Raw genomic sequence first — 25,921 nt, 5'->3', positions numbered from 1 at the left:
TCTATAACAGACTTTTACCAAATGCCTGTGGTCTCCTGCAGATGAAGATCTGCCTGCTGCTCCAGGGGCTCTCAGGTCAGTGGCAGCATTTCATTTTCCACCCGCCTGCTCCTTTTCCTCCTGGGCATCTGTCTACCACCACTGAGGGTGCTCACATTAACCCTGTTGTACTACAGTGCATGTTGTACAGTCCCTACCCCCTGCCACAGCAGTACAATGGGACCAGAACAAAAGCCAAAGTTATCTCTATTACTTCTTCCAAAGGTGTTGACCTTGGACACATCTCTCACGACAGAGAAGGCTCCGGACATGCCACAGGCTGCGTCTAGCTGTAGCCATGCTTTGGCCTTGCAATGCTCCCATATTCAGTGTTTCTGCTCCTTGTGTCTTAACAACTCACATCTTGATTGGTCATATCCCAGTAAGGCCGCTCGCCATACGACATCACCTCCCACATGACTATTCCGTAGCTCCACACATCACTGGCCGATGTGAATTTTCGGTACTGAATTGCCTCAGGTGCTGTCCACCGTATTGGGATCTTCCCACCCTGCAGTAAAAAACCAAAGAGGACGGTAACAGAAAGAGCAAGAGGAACTGAAAAAGATGAGTGTCCAAAATATGTGCCTCCAATATGCTGGTAAAATCCTAGAAGGAAGGGACCACAGGACTATCCCTAACACTACATCAGGATGGCTTTGGCTTGTCTAGCCATGCCTGGGAAACTTTCAAGGATAATGATTCCCCCCATTTGTCTGGTGACCTGTCCCAGGGCTGCACCACCCTCTTGGGGAAGAAGCTTTTCCTGTTACTCACCTTGAACCTCCCAAGCCGCCGTTTTGTCTATTGCCCCTTATTATATCATCTGGTACCACTGCAAAGAGTTTGGCTCTGTCTTCTTCGTAACTGCCCTTCAAGTACTGCAGGTCACTTAGAGGTGTCCCCTCAGCCTCATCTTCATCATACTAAACAAGTCCAGCTTCTTCCACCTGCCTATTGCGATAGCAATCTTTGGCATGACAAAATGCCCATTGTGCTAGTAGGGTCTTTTGTAGAAAAATGAATGGCTATGAATGTAGAAAAATCCAAACTGATCCCCTTTGAATCTCCCTCCATCCTTTTGCTGTCACCTAGCTATCTCCAGAGCAGAATAAAAGGAATTAGAACACCCTCCTCTTCAGCTTTCTACATCTGTAGGCACCTTGAAGTCAGTGAGTCTTGAGTTGAAGTCCTCGTGGGTCAGTCTGTTAATATACATGATCCAGCAGTTTTTGATCCTGCCCGTTTGTCCTGGTTTCAGCTGGGATAGAGCTAACTGTCTTCCTAGTAGCTGGTACAGTGCTATGTTTTGAGTTCAGCATGCGAAGAATGTTGATAACACTGATGTTTTCAGTTGTTGCTCAGTATTGTTTAGACTATAGTCAAGGATTTTTCAGCTTCTCATGCCCAGCCAGGGCACAAGAAGTTGGCACAGGACACAACCAAGGCACCTGACCCAAACTGGCCAATGGTGTATTCCATACCATGTGACGTCCCATCTAGTTTAGGAACTGGGAAGTGGGGGGTGGGGGGGGGGCAGGGAATCGCTGCTCGGGGACTGGCGAGGTGTCGGTCGGCGGGTAGTGAGCTATTGCCCTGTGCATCATTTGTACATTCCAATCCTTTTATTACTACTGTTGTCATTTTATTAGTGTTATCATTATCATTATAGTTTCTTCTTTTCTGCTCTATTAAACCGTTCTTATCTCAACCCAGAAGTTTTACCCTTTTTCCTGATTTCCTCCCCCATCCCACTGGATGGGGGAAGTGAGTGAGCGGCTGCGTGGTACTTAGTTGCTGGCTGGAGTTAAACCACGACACCGTTTCTGGAGACAGAGGCGGAGTGAACACCTTTAGTATGGCATGCTTGGTCACTGATGGGAAATGGGATGGACAGGGTGGGCACTGGGGTCTCTGTCATCCTGCTGGGCAACAGCAGCTCTGGAGAAATCAGAAGGACTCTCCACTCCCATAGAGGAGTTATGCACCAAAGTGCACAAGAGTGGTGTACATGGCATGGAGCCACAGGGATTGTAATTCTCTGCTTAAGCCCTTGCAGCCTCCTAATTTTCCACCAGGGTCTTTGGACTTGAGCCATTCACAACTCAAGGGACCTTCTGAAATGAAAATCTTCCCCTGTGCAGAAAAATAAGCAAAATTGTCTGCGTTTTGGGGCTGTGAGAAGATTAAGGAACAATATATTTTGTTGAATAACAACCATGTCTTATTAATAGGGCTCAGACCTTATACATGCTAGAAAAATTAAAAATAGATAACAAGTTCCTTAATCTTCTCACAGCCACAAACCTCAGACAAAATATTTTGTTTTCCACAGCACGGGGATACCAAGCATTCCATACCAAACATGATGTCCTCTCCATCAGGGATACTCTTAAGAGAGCTCCTGAGAAGCAGTGGATTTAAAAAATTACTAAAAAAGAAGTCCTAAAGTAGAAATTACAGACTGGGTATATTTGGAGGATCCTTGTGGGAACTTACTTCAGTGAGGCCTCCCACCTCTCTGGTGATCTGACCCAGAGCTTCACCGCCCTGTTGGAGAAGAAGATTTTCCTAAGGTCCAGCATGAACCTTCAAAGCCATAGCTTGTGGCTGTTGCCCACCCATGGACACAAGGTTTCTGGGATAATTATAATAAAAAACACTCATGCATCTTGGGATATTTAAGGATGGTGCATTTTGAAGAGGAAGATACTATTACTTCTGGTATTCTGCTATAGTGGGTGCATGTATTCTATCATTATAGATAATGTATGTCCTGCTACAGTGCCCACAGTTCAAGAAGAATAAATTAGAGATGACAGAGAGAAAAGCTACAGGCACAATAACAGGAATAGAAAACAGCAGTAAACACCAGAAGTTCCCATGTATTTAACTTAACAAAGGGAAAATTAATTGGATGTAAGGATCATGTTGTGAAAATAAATGTTGCTAGTGTTTCTAAAAGCCATAGGATGACTGTATAAGATCAAGTGGTTGATGTTTGAAGCTACACAAGTTCAGATGAGAATAAAAGTGTACATTTTTAGGTGTTTGTTAGGTATCCAACTACTGTTACAATTCACTAAGAGCTATGCCAGACATCTCATCACTGGCAGCTCCAAAAGATCTGGGAGAGATCACTTCCTACAGATCATGTCCCAGCTCTAGCAACACTTATTTCCAAGAAGTCCTGTCATAGGCATTGTACGTAGGCATTGATCCTGTAGCATCATTGTAGAGCAATGCTGTACGCCTTTGCAAACAATGGTATTTATGAGAACTCCTGGCTGCAAGCTTACTGAACAACAACAGAGTCTTCAAATTATCCTTTGGTCCCAGTGCACGTTCTATAGCCTGAGACAGGCCATGAGTCTTCAGTGGCACTAGCGTCACTTGTACTGTGGCATCCCTGGGAAGGTGTTACACGATCATGAAGCCATTTCTGGGAAGGTTTCTCTGTCTATTTCAGGCAGACTCTCTGGAAGACCAGTATCTAGTACTGCAGGGCTTCGCCCAGCACGCATCCACACTTCAGTCTGTCATTCCTGGGGCTGAGCCCTTGACATGACATGAAAAAGGATCATGGCCTCCCAGACAGCAGGGCAGCACGATTGGACAGTGATAGTAAAAAAATCCCAAATGTGCTGCTCTGGCAACAAATCTGTAAGGGCAGCATCTCGGTGGGTGGGTATTATGCATGATCCCAACTAAGGGCTTTACCAGGGACACGTATATGTTTGCAGACATGTTTGGAAGAAGGCTCAGTTATCCACAGGAATGGCTATAGGGCCCATCAAAAGCCACTGGACAACTGGACAGGACCTTGCAAGAGAAAATCTTCCTTGGTACATTTAATTGGTCTTTCCCATCTAGCACCTTATTTCCATTGTTGGCACCCTGAAAAAGTGCTCCCCATGTCAAGGGGGGATCTCCCCCCTTCCCTCTCTCTCCCTGAGTCCTTCCTTCACCACCCATCCCTCCCTCTCTGGAAGAGCAGCTTTACCAGTGCACTGGTGTAGGTGGGATCAGAGGTGTCGTCCTCCAGAAAACGGGAGAGGCCAAAGTCAGACACTTTGCAGACCAGGTTGCTGTTCACCAGGATGTTGCGGGCAGCCAGGTCCCGGTGCACGTAGTTCATATCGGCCAGATACTTCATGCCTGCCGCAATACCCCGCAACATCCCCACCAGCTGGATCACTGTGAACTGCCCATCGTTTTGCTTAGGGGAAGAGAGGGAAAGAGTCCACATGAGAGGAGCAAATTCACAGCCCGCCACTGTCCAGCAAACAGCCAGTAGCCTCTTTCTATGCTGCTTGTCAGGACACAGCTATGCCACGAGTGCGTACGTTCCCTCTCAAAAGCAAGAGGGTGGAGAGTGGAGAGCTCACAGGGGCTGGAAGTCACCCTCATGCACCCTCTTGTCATTACTACAGATGGCTGCTGTCATCCAAAGGTGGTGGATCTGCCACACCTTGCACAGGAGTATTCAGAAGGGGCAATCTATTCCTATTAAGCAGGTTATCTCCCTTCATCACAGCGAATTATCCATTTCAAACTCAGACCTATAAATATATAGACAGAGCAGCTGGAGGTGAAGTCCTGCTGTGTTAAAGCTATGTCAGACTGTTCCTCCCCCTCCACAGAGGCAGAGTTTGCACATGCATCTGTGGGCATGTATACGGGCAGGCACAGCCTTTTGCTAGTGTGAGTGGACAGAAACACATAACAGATGACAGCCTTGGTGCCACCTCCACCTCTGTTCCTGAGACACAGACCTCTGGACTGTGCAGCAGCTGCCCCAGTGGCAGGGGATGCTGGGCAGTGAAGGGCACTTGTTACACTGGCACAGGGAAGGGAATCCCCTCCAGTCCTCCTCCAGCCCAACACAATCTCTGGAGCTGCATGCTCCTGGGATCTCATACCCGCAAGAAGGAGTCCAGTGAGCCATTCTCCATGAACTCAGTAATGATCATGACCGGTGAACTCTTGGTCACCACTCCCTCCAGGTGGATGACGTTCGGGTGGTCAAACTGCCCCATGATGCTGGCTTCACTCAAGAAGTCCCGTCTCTGCTTCTCTGTGTAACCAGACTTCAGGGTCTTAATGGCCACAAAGATCTCTCTTTTGCCAGGAAGCTTGAGATGCCCACTGCACACCTCACCAAATTCCCCTGCAAACAGAAGGAAACAGGTAGGGCTTGTCAGCCTCCCATACCGCTGCCTTTCTCCCTGAGGGACCCTGCTCCCACTGGCTCCAGCTGTGCCCACCTGGTATGCCCCTGAGCTGACCACCCATCATCCGATCTGTGCTTCCACCCTCACTCCACACCAAAGACCTCCCTTCAGGTGGACTCATCATTGGTAAGGAGCACTGGACAGGTGACTATATGCACATGGGAACTCTTTATCTCCAGCACTGGACCACCTTGGTCCTGCTAGTCCAGGCTGGGGCTAAGTATAAGACCTTAGTGACACTAGTCTTCCCAGTACCTGTAAGAAGGCTAAATCCTCACCAAAGCCTGGGACCACAAAGGAGACTGCTGTTGAGGGTCAGCCAGACATTCACAGTTCACCTACCTGCCCCGATCACCTGCTCGATTTTGACACAAGAGATATCGATTTCTTTTGCAAACTCCCTGACAGCCTCATTGGGATCTTCGTAGGTGAATGGATCAATATAAATCTTCATCCCTGGAGTCACTGCATAAAGGTGAAGGAGAGAGTCAGACAGACACATGGAAACGGCACAACTGATGGTTGGCATCAAGGAAAAGAGAAACCTATTCACGTGAGGGTCTTTTTTACCTCAGCAAGTCACATAATCAAGGGCATGAAGCAGACACAGCAAAGCAGTTTGACAAAGAACATGCAGAGCCATATTTGCACAGGACTGTTAAAGCTGGATTATATTGAATATTGGCCCATAACGAATATTGCCCCATTGTTGGGGCAATGGAGGGCTACATTGTTAGCTAGGACTGCAAACTGCGACCACAGAGAACCAAATCCTCTGCAGCAGGACAGGGCTTTAGCAGATCCAGAGGAAAAGCAAGGGAAGCACTTGTTCTCAGGAGATGGTGTGTAGGCACACCAATGTCACACCACACTTATCATGCTGCAACACTGCAAGAGGACTGTTTGTGGAGACTGCAGCTCTGCCCCGCTGGCCTCCTCTGTGTCCTGCTTCCACCTCAGCACACCATTCCCTCAGAGGCATGGGAAAGTGGAGGAGGAGACCTGGGCTCAGCACTCAAGACAGGAGATGGGGAAGGTCTGCCTTGGGATGTAAACGGAGGCACATGCTGCTCTTGGTTCTCTACAGGCATTCTCTCTATAGGGGAGGCAGCTCTACGCATCTGGTACTACAGACACAGCCATCAAGCCAGACTGAATCCTCCACAGGGGTGTCTGTGACCCTTCCAGGGGCAGTGCAAGCAGGACAGACAGTCCAGTCTGCCTGCTGTTCTCCTGACAGGTAACCCTTTCTGAGGCTGGGTTCTGTCTTGGTAGCCTCGACATGGCCAAGACAAGCTGAAGGGACACTGGGGAAATTGCAAAAGCCAAGCTCTTCCTGCTAGGCAGACCAGAAGACACAGCAATATGCTTACGTGAAAGGCAATGGCCATGGGACCTGGTGAGGTTGGACTGCTGACGCCACATCGCGCTCTAGCTACCCCATGGGACAGCTGCAGTCCTCCCCTTTCTATACTCATTTTACTGGCCTCTGGCTTGCTCCAAAATTGGGGGTATTTGGAGACCAGAGCTCACAGCTCACTAAATAAGGACCCCAACACAGAACCAGAGGCATGACTCCCAGCTCCACAAGTAGCGCGCTGGCAGGATTCACAGGAGCTGCTGCAATGCTTACAGGCTCTCTGCACCTCGTCAATCTGCTAACCCTAAGCTGTAGTCTCTCCGCAGCAATCACTGGTGGGGAGCCGAGCAGGGATTGTGCCTTGGACTGGTGTGTTGAGTGACAATGTGGCTAAAAGGCACCCCAGGCCTGTAATCAATTCATCTGCAACTGGTGGCATTGAGCCTGTTCCAACAGTCGTAAAGGCACAGCTATGAATGCCATCCCAGCCTGAAGCTGTCATATTATACACCAGACCCCAGGAGAAAGCGTGAATGTATGTTTACACATGCAGCACGGACTGACAAACAACTGAGAGTTGCATTTACATAATCTTTCCTGAAGAGTGTCATTTCTCCTGGTAAGTTATAGCAATGCAGCCAGCACACTGCTGCTCTGGCACAGAGCTGCAGTTCAGTGCTCTGCCTTTTGGGAAATGTTTCCTAGGTAAATGCAGAAGCAATAGTGAGTCCTGTGCTGAAACACTACTGATGTTTTCCATTCTCTGACCAAGGCTCAGGTTTGTACAGGAACAAGGTAGAAAAAGGACAGAAATCCTGAAGCTGCAAATATAACAAGGTAAATAACAACTGAGATTCGAACAAAGCAGGATTATTGCGATAGGTCTCTAGTGAGGAAGGAGAAAGGCATTTCAAAGGGCATGCAGCCAGGGGTTAATAAGGGGAAGGAGCAGGCACTGGGGTGAGGCAGGGTGTGCAGTGAGGCTGAGAGCAGGAATGCTGGATGTGAGGGAGTGCCTTGGAGTACGCAGGGATGTTGGAAGAGGGAGGCTGCAAGCAATTGTTACATATTGTATTATATATATACCTATATATATAGATATATCTCATATCTCCTAGGATTCTGGGAGCACTGGGATGGGCTCTAGCAAAGGCACCATGAGGTATGTGGATTCCTGCAGAAGGACAGTACTCTACAGGAGGTGGGTAGATTGGGAAAGGGGTCTCACTGCTGCCTGCAAGCTAGGCAGAGCTCAGGAGCTGAAAGCAAGACGTGTTGGCAGGGGCTGCACCGCAGAAGAGGGTGAGGCTTCAGAGATGTGTGTTGGATGCCATAGGGGGTTGTAGAGCATGCACTGCATGGTTGGCACGTGACAGCACGCAGGTCTGGAGAGCATGGACTCTACAAGGCAGGGCAGGGATCTAGATCATAGGGGACTGGTGGGGGATCCAGACAGCACGTAGGTCCTCCTGTCTACACATGCACATGCCTGCCCGATTAGGTGGCCTGAGCCCTCCCCGCATGCCGCAAGGAATGAGTGAACAGGAACACAAACCGAAGAGAGAGCGGACCCCCAGGCCTGGCGGGGGGCCGTGGTACGTACTGTGGCCACTGGTATAGTGCTGCAGCTTGTCGGTGTACTCAGAGTCAGCACGCTCAAAGCCCCGTCTTCTGGAAAGAAAGGGAGTCCTGAGCACCAGCACGGGTCCATGAGAACTGAGAGACACACTCCAGGGACATCTCTTTCCCCCTCCACCTTCCTGTCCCCACTCTCCTCTCCCCTACCCTTGCCACCCTCTGTCTTCAGTCAGAACTCCCTTGCACAGCCCCAGCCCTGGGTCATGCGCTCAGACTGACCTACCTGTTGCACACAATAATGATGACGACTACAGCAATGAGGAACACCAGTCCTGCTGCAGAGGAGCCGATGATGAGTGGCAGCTTCTCCTGGACACTGGTCTGGTACTCGGCTGGCACGCAAGGAAGAGGGAACAGGTTACTGCCGCACAGGATGGGTCTACACTAATGAGTTCATCAAGGTCAGACCGTGGCCCTGAGCACTGCCCACACTTGCATGGCTATTGCTAATAGGCTTCCTGGCAGGGTTTTGGTCAGGCATGGCTCAGGTCGGCTACGACAGGGGATGTGCCCCTGTAGGAGGGTTGGATGGAGCTATGCCTTTTGGGTGGGTAAGTTTAGTCCCATGGATGCATGCATGCTGTGCCTTGTTCCTTGGCCTCAGGGACAGAAAACTGGCTTGGCCTGTTTTATTTAGCAGCACACATTTAGAAAATAGAGGCCCAGGTCTGCATTTGTCATCCACAGCTGTGCACATGAAAATCATAAATTTCAGTTCCTCTAAATCCAACTGAACGAACATGCCCTCATGCCAGAAAACTTGGTAGAAATTGGCCTAGATTATGCGATTCCCTCCATGGACTACCAAGTGCCCATGCCTCTCTCCAGGTCTTGCCAGGTTGAATAAATGCATCCGACTTGCCAATGCACCCTTGAAGGGACTAACAGCAAGGGGACCAGCACTGCTGCCAGTGCATCTCCATCTCTCTAGTCTCTCAAGTCTCTCTAGACTCTGTGTCACCTTTATGCAGAGGCAGCTCATGACTCACCTTCAGTCATGGTCTGGAAATACATCTTGCCACTGTACCGGCCATACCCAGCCACAGTACGTGCCCGCACCTGGAAGACGTAGATGGTGCCAGCTTTGAGGTTTTGTACTGCCACAGTGTTGGTGGGGCTCTTCACTGTTGTCGAATTTAACTCACTCAGATCCTGTCAAGAAAATAGAAATCTGTCATCAGAAAAATGAGTCCAGAATCAGGCGCTGCATTTCTAGAAGGAGGAAGCACAGGAGACCAGGGTAGCATGGGTGGAGAGACCACCATGGGGAGACCATGGGCCTCAACAAACAGGTCATTTCTCTGAGCCTGACTCCCAGCAGGGAGACACAGAAGCAGGAATGGGAGTACAGATATCCCTGGGCTACCCACCACCTCTCAGGAAAGGCTCTGATGAAGGTGTTAGCTAGAAATCTCAGGTCGCTTCTCCAAGCCTTAAGCTCAATGGGGATGTGAACTGTCCTTCTTCCTCACCCCCTCCTCCTGTGCCTGATCCAGCCTCAGCACCCTCTCCATTTGCTCTTCCCTATCGCCCTTTGCCTGTGCTGGAGGTAAAGTCTAGCTGAACACAGGGTTTTGGACCTCAGGAGAAGTACTGCTACCATCCCGCTGCCCAGAGCCTGCTTCACCAAGGACCATGGGTAGGTTTTCAAAGCTGGGGAACCAAAGAGCATATTTAAAAGTGACAGTGAAACTACTTCCAAATTTCTGTCCTACCCCTTGTGTGCCGTTTTCCTAGCTGAGGACTTGAGCAGTCATATCACAACGGTATAAATGGTATTGCACTTGTGTAGGTGATGGATCCATCACTGCCCTTAGTAACTATGCCCTTAGCTGAGCATCTAGAAGCACTAGTGGATGGGCCACAATCTCCCTGTGCTAGCTACTATACAAGAGAACGGACAGTCCCTGTCCCCCCCAGGGACATGAAGAAACAGGTCAACAGAGGAGGATGAAAGGTGGTACTGAATGTGGTGCCTCCTATGATCAGGGCATGGTGGTCAGGTGCCTGGCAGCCATGAAGTCCTGAAAGTCAGTGCAAAGCAGCAATATATGCAAACAGCATGATGTTTCTGGAAAACAGAAAAATCTTAGGAAAGCCAAGCTGTGAGTATGAGCCCCTATAAAAGGAGGCACAAGCATGGATTTTTGAATCAAATTTCTGTAGCTATGTTGAAAGTGCTCATCCTTTCTGGTAACACTTCTGATCTGGCAGGTCAGGCTGCCTTGGCAGGATCACTCACTGGAACACATCAACAGCTGACAGCTCAAAATCTGAGCTGGCAAGTTTACAAGCAAGTCCCTGAGATGTGCTAACTTCAAGTCACTGCAAAAGGCTCAGCAAGCCCAAGGACTCCCACCCCACAGACTCACCAGAGAGGTGAGATAACCTCAAAAGAAGTAGGCAGGGACTGGCAAAAAGAAGATGTCAGACACACAGTTTTTGCAATCCCATCAAGTGGGACTGAAGGTGTGATCAAAGGACTGGCCTTTTGTCTCAGCTGTGAAATGCTACCAGAGGGGCATGGAGGGATTGTTTCTCATACCGTACTACCATGAGCTCTGAGTGAAACTCCCAGCAAGGGGCAAAGTGTCCACTCCTCCTCACCAACTTCTTCTGCAGTGGACTCCTGAAGAACAGAGGGTATCAAAGAACCAATCAGGCAGAAGGTCCCATCTTGTGATGAACCGAGGAAACCTCACACAAAGGTGCAAGTTGCACAGGCTGTTGCTCTCTTGTGCTGCTTTGGCTGCCTGCAGGCAATGGTGAAGCAGAAGTCAATGGAGAGTCTTGCACTCAACTTTGCACACCCTTTGCCTACAGGGGGCTGTGTCCTCAGCCTCCTCAGCTGCTGGACCACAAGATGAGTCAGAGGTTGTCTTGCCCACCAATAAATGATGGAGTTTGCCTTTGGGGGCTGCTGGTCTCCTTTCTTTTCCACTCTCCACATTGCTAGCTATCTGGTGACTTTGCTTTCATGGTCATTCACTTCTGAGAACGGCACTGGTGCCTTCACTCAAGAGAATCTTCTGCACAGCCAGAAGCTGTGGTACCAGCAACATTAGAGATCCACAAAGAACAGTCATTCACTACAGAGCTCCATACAGCACACCATGTTGAACCAATGTTGTCTTCATGTTCCTGGAAGAGCCTGGTGCTTTCTCAATTAGTCATCGTGCTGGAGCAGAATTGCAAGTGGACTGGCATTTGCAAGATGGGTTATACTCATGACCTGAGTTTGTGCAGACTATTTGTCTCAAAGCTGCAAAGCAGCTGAAAGACAACATTCATGGAGTTAACTGCTTGTATTAAGCTTCTGATGGAGCAGTGCTGTGGTGTGGATGGCTGGTAAGAGAGTGGTCTGGCAGGAACATGTTTCTCCAAGTTGTGATGGGGAGACCCTGGCTGAATGCCAGGTGCCCACCAAAGCCGCTCTATCACTCCCCCATCCTCAGCTGGACAGGGGAGAGAAAAATATAACAAAAAAGCTTGCGGGTTGAGATAAGGACAGGAGAGATCATTCACTAATTACCGTCACGGGCAGAACAGACTCAATTTGGGAAAATTAACTCAATTTATTACAAATCAACCAGAGCAAGGCAACGAGAAATAAAACGAAATCTCAGAACACCTTCCCTCCACCCCTCCCTTCTTCCTGGGCACAACTTCACTCCCGGATTTCTCCACCAAGCCCCCCCAGCGGCACAGGGGGACAGGGATGGGGTTTACGGTCATCACACGTTATTTTCTGCCGCTTCACCTCCTCAGGGCGAGGGCTCATCACACTCTTCCCCTGCTCCAGCGTGGAGTCCCACCCACGGGAGACAGTCCTCCACGAACTTCTCCAACGTGGGCCATTCCCATGGGCTGCAGTTCTTCACGAACTGCTCCAGCACGGGTCCTTTCCACGGCGTGCAGTCCTTCAGGAGCACACTGCTCCAGCATGGGTCCCCCACAGGGTCACAAGTCCTGCCAGAAAACCTGCTCCGTGGGCTCCTCTCTCCACACATCCGCAGGTCCTGCCAGGAGCCTGCTCCAGCGCAGGGTTCCCACGGGGTCACAGCCTCCTTTGGACACCCACCTGCTCCAGTGTGGGGTCCTCCACGGGCTACAGGTGGATATCTGCTCCCCCGTGGACCTCCCTGGACTGCAGGGGCACAGCCTGCCTCACCAGGGTCTTCACCACGGGCTGCAGGGGAATCTTTGCTCCGGCGCCTGGAGCATCTCCTCCCCCTCCTTCTTCACCGACCTTGGTGTCTGCAGGGGTGTTTCTCTTACATGTTCTCACTCCTCTCTTTGGCTGCCGTTTTCTGTCTGTCCCAACTTTTTTTTTCCTTCTTAAAAATGTTATCAAAGAGGTGTTACCACTATTGCTGACTGGCTCGGCCTTGGCCGGCAGCGGGTCCGTCTTAGAGCGGCTGGTATGGGCTCACTCTCTCTCGAACACAGGGGAAGCTTCCAGCAGCTTCTTACAGAAGCCATCCCTGTAACCCCCCCGCTACCAAAACCTTGCCAGACAAAACCAATACAGTGCAGTCAAACATGGAGGCTTGCAAATGCCAATAGCACATCATTCTGCAGGGTAATGCAGAGCAGCTCTGCAGATGCCTGGGAGACCTCCACTATGAACAGCATTCAGGAACAGTTTTCTCTTCTGAAAACTACACCACCGGTTTTATCCATCTGGACCTGGTGCTGAAGGTGCCTGGGTATCACTGGGTTGTTTTGGAATTAGACTAATGACAACGAAAAGCTTTAGTACAGATACACAGACAAGAAAGATCAAGAAAAGATGAGCATGCAGAAAAGCAATTGCCTTATTTGTCTGATCAGGCCTCAGCACTCCCTTGGACCTTTCCCAGGCAGGCTAGGAGAGAAACGGGTCAGGAAATGTTTACAGTTTTAGTGCTTAGGGGCTTGGATGAATTCTCCCAGGCCCTTGGATGGCACTAACAACACAGTTGTTTTAAAATCATTTGTCCAACTGTTCGAGGGAACCTCATCCCTGCTCCTGGAGGACTTAAAATTGAATGCAATGGGCATGCTTAGAAGACAGTTTATAGCCTGGGAAATTGATGTCTGTCTATCTCAGAAAGGTGTGCTAATGCTGGTGGTGCTCTCTTTTAATCCCAGACCGCAAGGAAAGAGCATTTACACCTCTCCACCCTCCCTTATCAGACCTATTCTTTCCCCTTGGCATATTGCTCAGCCATCACCTCTCCAGCAATTCACTTCAAACACTTCTCCCCTTTCACCGCTCTGGGCTTCTCCAGCAGGTCCAGGGCATCCCAGGTGGTTTAAAGTCCAAATCCCTTTGCTGTTTCTCCCAGCTTGTTTTTTGCAGAGATTTGGTGTTTGTCTGTTTGTTTGTTTTTCCCCCCCTGCTGATTTTGGTTTGAGTTTGGAAATCCTAATTCAAAATAACACACTTATTTCCTCAAAGGTTTGATTTTGAGTCCTTGTCTGGTTCCCCTTTCCCTGAGCCAAATTTAAGCTGAAACCAAAGTCTGATCAACAAAGAAAGAGTTCCTTGAAACACAGATAGTCTGTGAAATGCTCGAAGGATTTGCAAAAATTGTTTCTATAAAGTCATGTTTTATCAGCCAAAAAAAAAAAAAAGCCAAAGAAAAATGTCAACCGACTTAATTTGGCAGACAGCTCCTCTGTGCGTCTGCACAGCAGCAATCTGCTGTGGTTCCTGAAGCAAACAGAGCCACACGTACAAAGCTAGTCCAAGACTGTATGCCAAATCATCACACACATCTGAATTTCGGCCCCCATGGGATCGAATATGTTAGGAAGGATGCTCAGATGTGGTAACAGGGTCCTGCTGGCCACTCTGGGGGTGGATCCATGGGGTCCACAGCTCACAGACTCTCATGGGGAGCACGACTTGTGGGGAGATCTCAAAAGCATTTGGCCTCCCAGCCAGGTATCTGATCAAGTGAATTGTGGTAAGAGTGTCTGGATGCCTCTCACAAGAAAACTGAGCCCCAGACAGAAGCAGCATGGACCCTGGGCAGGGACTGGGACTGCAGGAAACCCAACACAAGGCTCCCTGGCAAGGTTGCCTCTTAATATTCTTGATCTCACAGTCTTCTCCAGACAAAGCCCTCTCCAAGTGTTTAGGCAGTATGGGGGGAAGGGGCATCCCAGCTCTCGCTCCATCCTGGGGACAGGCGGGAAACACCAGGCAGCAGCTTTGGCCCCAGGCTTGGGGATGCTGGTTTCCAACACTGCAGGCTGGAGACCAAGAAAGTCCTCTGAGCCAGCCCGGGAGCAATGCTTCCAGCTGTCCTTGGTATGAGCCCTGGTGACACCCAGTCCTGGGGATGCTGGGCTCCTGCCAGAAGCTCCTGGGCACCACAAAGGCTACAGCCAGCTCTACTCCCACCTCCACCACCAGCTGCCACAGGTCACCTCTCCCCAACCCTTAACCCCCCCCAGCCACCCCATGCCCTTTCCCCAGCATTGGCTGGAGATATCAAAGGGCTCCTGTGCCTCTAAAATATTTGCATTAGTGACTGAACTGGGCACAACGGATGGGTTGAATGTCTTCAAACAATTACAAAATACTAACTTACAGCATACCCTAAACCCAATCACTTTGCATAACAAAGAGACCTAATTATTCTTTGCAGTGCCTGACACTGCAGTGGGTCTCCAGTTTCCACACTCCAGGATGAGTTTGGCGACTTTGGACAAAAACTACTATGCCCTTTCTAAATGAAGACAACACTCACTTTTTTAGTAAGACAAACATTGGCAGGTGCCTCTTGGAGGTTAAAAAAAATATACATTAAGGAGAGGACCATAGAGACCAGACACATCATTCAGTGTTTGTGTAACAATCTGCACTGATTTGCTCTAACTATATGTGAAAGAAAATCATAATGTTGCCTCCGTACAGGCATTTTTAATAGCATCTAATAATAGCAATGTTATAAATAATCTGTGAAATGGAAACAAAAATATACCTGTTTCAGGTATTGTGAACAGCTCTTTTCTGTTAATGCTAAACCACTTATTCCAATTTTTTAAATTTAATTTATGTCTTTATATAGAAGAGAATCAATTCAAAATGAAGAGCCAAAACACTTTTTATACAAGATGCATATGCTGCTATTCTAACATTTGAACTGTTTTCATGTTAATAAAATATAATTTTCTACTGGGGCAAAACCAAATTCCACTAGAAACAACTTAACTAGCTCTAGAGATATTTTCTGAGCATTCAGAAGCACATGGGACAGTTTGCAGTGAAACATTTTGGAAGAAAATCACCTCTGTACAGACTGGCAGTCGAGTGAGAACACACCTGGGATGTGTCACACACCCCATCCAAACTGCAGTATTGATGTGAAGCAGGGGAAGAGCATGGCACATCCAAAGCTGTGCATTTTGGGACTGTTCCCAGGGATCAAGTAAATGGCTTTCAGTTGCAGAACTCAGTAATCCAATGGCTAGACTAACATCAGATTCAGCTCTGCCAAGCAGCCAGAGAAGGATATAGTGTCATTGTGTTGTTGAAGATGCAGAGGGTCTTGACTGCACAGACGAAGCATATGAAGACCTTGGCTAGTGATGACTAGTGGTGGATCAGACCTTGAGTATGCAACTGGGACTTCAAAGTAAAGGCTGACACACACAGAGGAGTTTGGGGAGAGACAAACCTGCTGCCATTGGCCAGGCCCTGCCTCTAGCTCTTGGTTATTCCACCTTTTTAACCTGTTTCCAAATCCTCTGAGATTTGCTTGCTGTGGGACTAAGCTTTGACCCAATGATCCCTCTCTGAGAATGACATACATCTTGGCTGGGGAGGAGATAAAGACATGTCTTTCTTCTTCAGCCAAAGCACTAGCAAAAAAATATACCAAGAGGTTCAAATAATTCTGTCCCTCTACTTCACTCTGCTGAGACCCCACCTGCAGTACTGTGTCCAGCTCTGGAGTCCTCAGTACAAGACAGACATGAACCTGTTGGAGTGGGTCCACAGGAGGGCCACAAAAATGATCAGAGGGCTGGAACACCTCTCCTGGGAGGACAGGCTGAGGGAGCTGGGATTGTTCAGCCTGGAGAAGAGAAGGCTCTGGGGAGACCTTATCAGGGAGAAGCCTTTCGGTACTTAAAGGGGGCTTACAAAAAACACAGGGACAGACTTTTTAGTAGGACCTGTAGCAATAAGACAAAGGGTAATGGTTTTAAACTAAGAAAGGGTAGATTCAGGCTAGATAAAAGGAAGATATTTTTTGCAATGAGGGTGATGAAACACTGGCACAGGTTGCCCAGAGAGGTGGTAGATGCCCCATCTCTGGAAACATTCAAGGTCGGGTTGGATGGGGCTCTGAGCAACCTGATCTAGTTGAAGATGTCCCTGCTCATTGCAGGGGGGGGTGGAACTAGATGACCTTTAAAGGTCCCTTCCAACCCAAACCATTCTACGATTCTATGAAATACGAGAACAGAGAGAGCCTCAGCACCAGCATGCGAGGCTGCTTGCGTTGTCCTCTCTTCCAGGGCTAGTGCTCCACCTGAGAGCTTGCTGCCATTTAAGGCATTGCCTGAGTGTGGCTTGGGCCACTTGTCCCCATGATCAGGGACATGCTGTGCCCTTAACTCTGCCAATGGGGCAAGCAGATGCTCACCTTGCAGTTGGCTGCGAAGACCAACCACAAACAGCAGCTTCCCCTTTAGACATAAATTCCCTTTATTTACAGCCTCCCCCAGAAAACAGAGAGGAGGGGGAAGAAAGAAAGAGGGGCAGAGATTAAGAGAAAATAAGAGGAGGAGAATGAACTCCCTGAGATCTTCTATCTCTATATGCTGAGGGTCCCTGGGGAGAGGACCCCACTTGCTTTCCAGATCTGTCTTGTTAACTACTCATCCATCTTGCCACGTATTCTGGGATCATTTCCAAGGGTCAAATAAATGGCTGTGATTTATGCAATATAGGTCAGGACCTATTTAACAGCTTACAAAGAAGCTCCCCCCCTGCTCCCCGTTCTCCCTCTGGCTCTTGGTGATGAGAAAATAGGTCACAGGCAGGCAGTGGGGGGGGATTAATCATTTCTTCCGGCAACTGCTGGGAAAAATATTTTCAGTTCCATTTAATCATAAAGCTTTTTAATTAGTTAGTTTGCAATTTTTAATGTATAGTTTATAAGCCCTTGTGTAAGGGGGCAGATTCCTGGAAGGAGAAATCTCCTGCTCGCCACCTCCCCCAGGTAGCACAGATGAAGTTCACCAGCCAGGCAGAGCTTGGCAGGTCTTGGGACCAACATCAACATGGTCTTCAGGTCTCTCAGCAGCCACATAACTCCAGCCCCATGGGATGGACACCCTGGCACAGCTCTGGCTTGCAGGCCGTGTGCTCACCTGGGCAGGAAGGAGGTGGAAGGGGCATGTTCCTGAGGGATGAAAGAGCCAGAGCTGTGCGACCCCTTCACATCAGCCTCCCCTGACTCTGTAGTGCAGTTGGTACCCTCCACGGGAGTATGGGACAGCTTCTCCCTGGTACAACACCTGAGTTCAGGCTGCTGCACACTGATGCCAAACTCACCTTTGGTGTAAACACGCTGATGGACAGCTTTATACAAAATCTCAAAGACTGGACACTCAGCTAGTGTGGTTCAGCCTGGGACTAGATGCTGCCTACCATACCCATTCCCCACTAGTGCCCCAGTAGGGGAAAGGGAAAAATTAGACCCTGGACCCTGGCTACCCAGGTCTCCCTGCAATGGGTCCACCTGCCACAGGTGCTGGAGAGGTGAAGGGAGAAGCTCCTCCTGAAAGACCAGCAGATCTTCCACATTTGCAGTCTCTACACAGGGTCTCCACCACTGGGCTCTAAAGGGCTGACAGCCACTGCCACCCACATGACCAACCGCAGCAAGAGAAGTAACCTATTGATCAACCAACTGCTGTAGCCGGTCTTATGCCCTCACATGAAGCTTTGTACCACCTCCTCTCCCATAAACCTACAGCTGAACCCTGCCAAGGTCCCGCAGTACCTTCTCATAATATTGCAGCTCATAATCCAGGATGACTCCGTTGGGTTGGTCAGGCTGAGACCATGAGAGTGTAATGCTGTCCACGGTGCGGCTGACCTGGTGCATGATGGACACAGCTGAAGGAGCTGGAAGAGAGAGCAAGAGAGAGGCCTCAGTCAGATGCCTGCATGGGCAGCACCTGCATCCCCTGGCTGGAGGCAGGCAGGTGCATTATTGCTATTTGGAGCTACTGAATTCACTTCCAGCAGTGGCAGGGCTGTCCAGGGGTCAGGAGATCCTGGCTTTTGCTGTTTGCAGAGAGCAGCTAGAGGAGAGCAAAATGTTTCCACTGCTCACTAAGAGTTTGGCATTAGAAACCATGTAGGGCAGTGTCTCAGGCAGTAAAACAGATCATTCCCAGGCAAAATGAGCCCAAGGTTGGAGCAAACACAGCCTTGTTCCCCTGGAAAAGGACTACCAGCCCAGCAACACGCAATTCTTCCTGCTTGCTATGGGGAAGTAGGGGGTTTTGTACTTTGACATTTGCATAGAGAAGCTTTACAAGGCAGAGGCAGAGGCAGGCAGCTCCTCTCTGCCTTGGTGTGCTAGGTCTGCAAGTTGCACATGCCAATCAGGGAGGTGCATACAGCAGCCTGAGCATGCAACGCAAACCTGACCTGACATGCTGACAATGGTGAGTCGCCCGCCTCCTCAGAGTGCCCTGGAAATAGCACACCCACAGACGCCACTTGTCCCACTGAGCACAATGGGACCTTCCAGCAGCTCCTCAGACAACGCAGCCAGCTGTCCACCCCTTGCACTGACCTGCATTGCCTACGTGGCTTGACACATGGCCAGGTAGGAACAGTGCAGTCTTGGCTGGTGCCACACCTTGGGAAAAGTGCCCTCCGGGGACCTGTGCTAACAAGTCCATGGGGCAGGGACCACAGCGTGGAGCTGCCACCTCCCTGTGAGACTCTGACCAGCTCTGATCCTGCTTGCTGTGGACCAGGGCAGGTGAGCAAGCAGCCTGGACCGCTTTTAATCCGGTTGGCTCAGGTATTGATAGCATGGATGCCACAGCATTGCAGGTATCAGCCTACAGCCCCCCACCCTTGCTGGAGCGGCCGACACACACGGATGCATGTGCTCCCTGCTCTTCACTGCATCTGAGACTGGTGAGCCGAGCACATGTCCTTGCCCGCCCTGCACCCAGCCTGCTGATGGCACTGCCAACACAGCCTCCGTGGACGTCAGTCCGAAGGCCATCCCAGACCTCACCCAGTGCCAGCCCAGCCTCAGAGAATGCTAACTCCAGCACAGCGTTAGCCCTGGCACACCTGCCAGCGCAGATTCACTGCTTCAGCAGCTTCAGGGCAGAGGGGAAGCCTCAGGGGTGGGAGAGGACTGGAAAGAGGTAGCGAGAAAGCTTCCCCATCACTTGCATGCCAGGCCTGGTTACAAATGGATGCAGAGAGGCTTGCACTCAGAAGGGGTTTTACCAGGTCCAAACTTTTCAATATTTCATAGAAGAACAACTCATTTGACAGCTCTGAGAAACAGCTTGGAGGAGCGGCACACAAAGCACAGCACCTCTCACCCATCTTCAGTCTGGTTTCCCTTGGCATCACAAGCAGTGACAGAAACCATGCCAGCTGAGGACTGCAGACACAGCAGTAGTAGGACTGCACTACTTGGACCAGTGTGGCTGCAGCATGTTCTTGCACATCACTATAACGAATTACAGCTGAGCAACTCCTCGCAAAGCATACCAGCAAAAGCCATTTTTATGATCCACTGTCTTTGCCTCTTCATTACTGGTTTTCTGGTTTCACAGCACTTGGCTCCCAGGATGTTCAATGCCTCTGTGCCAAGGGGCGTAGGGGCCAGGTATGAGTAAAGCAAAACCTGCCACCGCACTGCTGCACCACTTCCCTTCATCTCCCTGGGTTTCCCCACCTTTGAAAGAAGGTGCAATGCAGGTCAGCCTCAGCAAAATGTTGGCAATCTCTGGTTTTGTCCAGCACTTACTAAAACTGAACGAGGGCAGAGAACTTCCATCATTGGAAGTATTCAAGGTCATGTTGGATGGGGCTTTGAGCAACCTGATGTAGCAAAAGCTGTCCCTGTCCATGGCAGGGGGGTTGAATAGATGACCTTTAAAGGTCCTTCCCAACCCAAGCCATTCTATGATTCTAACAGATTCTGAGACCAAAGCCTCACCTCCTCCCAAATGCCAATCCCTCCATCCATTTCTGGTTAAGCCAAGTCTCATTACCCACCAGTCTGAAACTCTCTGTATCATTTCAGATGTTCCCTTGCTCTGTGGCATACAGCACTGCTTCCCTCCACCTTAACGTCCCAGTCCCACCGCTTCAGGGTCCATATTTACAAACTCCTGGGATTAGTTTCTCATGCTGGTGTTAAGATAAAACATAGGTAACACAGGTAACACTTCTGGAGCCTGTCAGCTCTTGCCAGAGCTTGCTGCTTCCTCATCGACACAGATTTTACAGGACATCTGCAATCTCCAAGACAAACATTTCTCTCTGTGGAGAAATGCCTTGGAAGGAAGATGTGACCAAGCTACAGATCGCCCTGCAGAAGGGATTGGGACTGGACTGAATATGCAGCCAGAGGTCTCTCTGGCACATCTGAGCTGCATGTGCTCTGGGAACTGATCCCACACTTACACAGGCTATTCCAGGACACGGGCTGCACACACCCAGACCTGTCTCACCACAAAACTGGGATGTGGCAATATCCCACGATTTAGACACAGGTTCAATGGCTGACCTTGCAGCTGGAAAAGCTCTTCAGCTCCAGGTCCCTCCAGGTAGGAGTGAGGTCCCTGGGATGCTCTTCTCCCACTTCCATGCATGTGTGAATCATTTGTGACCAGCCATGGCCCAGGCAGCTGTGTACTTGGTGAACCTGCCCTCATCTGGCTCAGAAAAAAGAACCAAATGGATGAGGTGGGGCTCATCTAATGAGCCTTAATGAGGCAAATACACTACATGTTAGGAAGGAGGCAGGTGAGATGAATGACTACAGCAACTTCAGCGCTCTTCCTACACCTGGGGCAAAGGAGAGTCTCTGGATAGGCAGGAACCTCCACCACTGCGTCCTCTCAGTAACTGCTCTTGTTATCACAGACATCAGTGAAATGCACAATAATAAAATCACAGAAAGCCTTAGGTCAGAAGTGACCTCTGGAGGTTTCTAGTCCAACTGACTTTCAGAGTAATTTCAAAGTCAGATCACTTTGCTCAGGACCGCATCCAATTGAAATGTGAGTATGTTCAGGGATGGGGATCTTACAGGCCCTTGGAGCACCAGTGCCCAGCTTCCTTGCTCTTGTGGAAAAGAAGCTTTTCCTTGCACCCCATTAGAACTTCCTTCATCGCACCTTGAGGCCATTACTACTGTCCTGTCACTGTGCACTTCTGGGAAGAGTCTGGCTCTGTCTTCTCTTTAAACTCCCTTTTGAAGTGGAAGACTGTAGCTAGATGCCCCTTGGCCTCCTCCTCTCCAGGCTGGCCAAACCCAGCTCTCTCAGCTATCCTCATGTCTTGTGCTCCAGCCCCTGGCCCATCCTAGTGATCTGCTCCTGCTAGACCTGCTGCAGTTTATTGATGTCTCTGTAGTACTGGGGAGCCCCAAAGTGGACAAGTACCCCAGATGTGGCCTCATGAGTGCCAAACAGATGGGAACAATTAATATCCTCTATTTTTTGCCTGTGCTTTTGCTAACAGAGCGCAGCATGCTGCAATGCTACCAAACATGGTCCTCATCACACATCTTCATCACAGGTGAAGGCAACAGCTTGTGCAGAAAGAGGCTCCCAACTCTGTGAATAAGGGATGGGCTGAGACTGGATGTCTGAGTTTGAAAGCAGTTTCGTGGAGTCAGCCAGACCTCAGAGTGACTTTCTGAAGTCTAGTCAGTGGGAAAAGCTTCTAGCCGGATAGCAACACAAACGCTCAGACAGCTGGTATGTGGCAGCTCTTGTCCCCTGGAGCAAACAGTTCATTCACAGTCAACAGCAAAGCTAGTGAAGACCCATGAGTTTCTGACTCTTCACCACTTCCAAGGCTGGAAGGTGCTGGTTGCAATTCTCTGCTCTGCCCCTAAGTCCACATGGGAGACCTTGTACAAATCCACATTACCCTTCTGCACTGCCATTTTCTACCTGGAAAATGAGGCTAGCCATCCTGTCTCGTTTTCACTCCCTGCCTGTCTTATCTAATTTTACTGAGCACTTTCAGAGGCAGAGACTATGCTAAGGCGCTTGGTTCCCCAGCAGTATTTAATGCATGTAATATAATAGCTCAAAAGGAAGGAGATGAAAACAGTTGAAGTGAACACAAAGAGCATCTGATCTGGGATAGTGCTACCTGGTGATACTCTCATCACAAGGTGTGCTCCAGCTCTGACAGAAGCATCAAGCACTTTGTGATCAGCCTAAACTACAATGTAGAAAGCTTTACTGCCACAGGACATGGTGAAGTGACAAATACAACAGAAAAGACTGTGAGAGATACACACTTTCTGACATGTGATGAACTCAGCTGAGCAAAGATGGTAAAAGTCTCGAAATATCTAAGCTGACTTTCCTGAACTGTTGTTTCTGAAAAAACTAGACAGATTCCCTCCATTGGGTTTCTAAGTATTTCAAAGCAAAGATTTAATAAACTGAAAAAAAGACCACAATAAAAAAAAAAAGGTCTTTGTTCTTCTAGTCTGCTTTGTGCCAAGCCCTTTCCACGACCGGCCAGCATAGAGCTGGGCTGCTAACACCAAAGATTCACCGGCAGCATTTAACCTGGCCCTGTGGGATCGGTCACCTTGTTCCACAAACCATGACTCCTCTTTGTTCCCTTGTGACAGAAGAAACCGAGCTTTAGGGACCATTTCAGGACTATTTCCAGGTTGGAAATGGTCCCTAAATTAGTGACAATTGCCCAGTGGCACAAATTGCCCAGTGACAAAGACACTTCCTCAGCTGTTGGCTTGCCTGGTTGTCCCTTACTCATGGAAGGTGTTTGAATTAAGGTGCATGGGGAAAATGGATGCTGGATAAGGGACCTGCCCTGTGACACATACAGGAGATCAGATTTGGAGCATCCCAGCTCTCAGAGCCACTATCACTTTGAGATGTCGCCCCCATGAATGTGTAAGCAGAGGCAGATTTATCCTGATGCTGTCTCCAGGTGTATGTGTGCAGCAACAATGCACAAAATAAACAGAGCTTCATTTCCACAGCAGATGGAAACTTACTTTTCATGACTGAAACCCTTGAGCCCCAATGTCACTTGGAGGCAAAATGAATCATTCGAGTCCTTGAAAGGCACTTTTCTATATCCTCTTTATCTGGGACGGCCTCAGATTCTTCAGACTCCTCTTAGTGGAGCCCTGTGGCTTCTCCAAATTGCTGGAAAAATAAACCAAGCCAAAACCACCACTGGAGTGTAAAACAACCTTAATGAAAATCCACCAACTTAAAAAGGCAGGTGACCTGTCCCCTGCTGCAACAAAATTTGCAGCACACAGGGAGGGGAGGCAGCCAACAGCTCTCAAGTGATGACCTCTCTGGGGCAGAAGCACGGGAGGGATGCGCGGGATGCTTCCATGGTCCTTGCCCCAAGTGTCCGCACAGCCACACAACACTGATCACAGCCAGACCCTCGTCTAGGCTGGGGCTTGGGGCTTCAGCAGTTTACCTTAATCCACCAGGAGCTGAACAGACTTCCCTGGCTTGGGGGCAGCTCTGCAGGATGAATCTCTGGGGGTGTGGACAGCTCTTCTTGTCTGGCTTTTCTGCAGCCCACACAGGGTACAAGAAGCTGCCTGAGCTCAGCTACTGGAAACTCTTGGGAAGGATGGGACTCAAGATGTACACCATCCTCAGGTCTTGCCAGCAGAGCCACATACCCATAACCTCCCCGAAAAACACAGGTATAACCACTAAGTTTTCCCAAGGCAGTAATGACAGCTAAACCAGCAGTGTCCTCACAAAAAATGCTGGCTCAAGGTGTCAAGGTGGACATGTCCAGGCAAGGTCTCAAGTCCCACTGCACAGCACATTCAGGCACCTTCATGGAAAGATTGGGATCTTATGTCCTGCTTGACTGACTGTTTCCCAGGAAAACTCAAACACCTACTGGGGCGGAAACCTAAGTCACAATGGGATTTGGCAAGAGAAGCACCAGAGCTGCAAGGCTGTTCAGCCTATGGAGTATTTAACCTTCCCAAAAGCAGTGCAGCAGCTTCAACAGCACAGAGAACAATGCTTCACGTGCACCCCGAGGTTGGTCTTGCCAGTGTCAGGGTGGGTCTGATAGACATCCTGAACAAATGCACTAATCTAGCAAAAGGGTAACGGGCAAGGAAAGGCATCCTGTCCTCTTCTGGCTGTGCTTTGTCCCAGAGCCATGTTGTGGACTAAGTCTACCAGTGAGACAGACATAACCCAGGCACCATGGTGCTCCAGCCTCTCCCAGGTCAGTGTTTCTGGCCTAGGTAATCAGCTTAGGTGCATTACTCATGTCTAGCTGAAGTAGTTGGACTAGATGATCATTGTAGGTCTGGTCCCTTCCAACAGAAATATTCTATTCTATTCTATTCTATTCTATTCTATTCTAGGGACTGTGCTGGGGAAAGGGATGAACCAAGAGACTCAGGTACCTCCACATCGAGGACAGCACAGCCTTGAAGGCTGACGAGGAAGACATTCACCTGTGAATTAAGCCCTCTTCTCCCACTGTACCCTTCAGTTCCCAGTAGCACCAGATCCCAGAAGTGCTGGTGGGATGGGACCCCTGGAGTCTCTGGTCCAACCCATCTGCTGCATGATGATCCCAACAACACATCAGGGAAGGTGGAGCTTTGTTAGCCAAATCTTTAAACCTCCAAGGATGGGACTTCTCTAGTTATCAGCCTCTTTGTATTAGTTTTTGATTAGCTCCAGAAATAAAATGACAATTTTTGGTCATAAAGCACAATCTTTCTCTGCCACATTACCATAAATCAGCCCCACCGTGTCCTGCCTCCCAGTCACATTGAGCATTTGAAAAAGCATGTCTTCTAAAGAAAAAAAAACAAAAACCAAACCACACCAAGAAGAAAAGAGACCAAAACTTGTGGTCTGGGCCCTGATTATGAAACTGAAGTCACTCCAGCTTTTGCTAACGATCCCTATCAGCAGAGCCTCCTTGCATTACAGAACAGCATCTGGAGTGTGTGACGGTGCTTTGGCTCTGCTTTCCAACCTGCAGTTACTGCTGACAGATGTGTGAACTGGGAAAAAATCTCCGTGCCAGTCTCTGAGGATGGTGAATGGGGCAGAGCCTCTCGCAGCTCTGCACCAGGCATGCAGCCAGGTGGATGGAGGCAGGGCAGCTACTCCCAAGGACAAGAAGCAGCAGTTTCTCATAGCTCAGCATATACTTCCAGATAATTAAGAAATGATGATTTGTTCAGGAAAGGGATCCTATTTTAACCTATTTGTGACTATGAGTCTCTCTCTACAGGCTTATATCCTTGCCTAAAATCATCTCCAGGTTTCCCTCTGACAGAGCTGCCCCATGAAGATGCTGTGACATGCCGGCTAATACTTCTATGGGCAAGGAACCAGAGAGCTCCATGCCCACCAGCCTCAA

At 49.3% G+C, this 25,921-nt stretch overlaps 1 protein-coding gene across 4 annotated transcripts in view; it reads right to left on the bottom strand.

The window, feature by feature from the left end:
• The window catches only part of EPHB2 (EPH receptor B2), a 129,648-nt gene that overhangs the window by 8,415 nt on the left and 95,312 nt on the right, over positions 1–25,921 (bottom strand). Inside the window, exons 6-13 of one of the 4 annotated variants that reach the window (XM_049807649.1) lie at positions 18,282–18,406; positions 9,261–9,423; positions 8,495–8,603; positions 8,237–8,304; positions 5,616–5,738; positions 4,962–5,209; positions 4,043–4,258; positions 401–550 (exon numbers count right to left, since the gene is read on the bottom strand). In XM_049807649.1, the coding sequence (XP_049663606.1) occupies positions 401–550; positions 4,043–4,258; positions 4,962–5,209; positions 5,616–5,738; positions 8,237–8,304; positions 8,495–8,603; positions 9,261–9,423; positions 18,282–18,406 (1,202 nt within the window). Of the gene's footprint in view, positions 1–400; positions 551–4,042; positions 4,259–4,961; positions 5,210–5,615; positions 5,739–8,236; positions 8,305–8,494; positions 8,651–9,260; positions 9,424–18,281; positions 18,407–25,921 lie in introns of those variants that run through there. The other 3 variants (XM_049807657.1, XM_049807659.1, XM_049807660.1) reach the window with 3 other exon arrangements.

Source organism: Accipiter gentilis, chromosome 1 (assembly GCF_929443795.1).
Source record: "Accipiter gentilis chromosome 1, bAccGen1.1, whole genome shotgun sequence".
Classification (NCBI taxonomy): Eukaryota; Metazoa; Chordata; class Aves; order Accipitriformes; family Accipitridae; genus Astur; species Astur gentilis.
The sequence above is the reverse complement of the archived record's forward strand: the minus strand, read 5'-3'. Positions and strand labels throughout refer to the sequence as shown.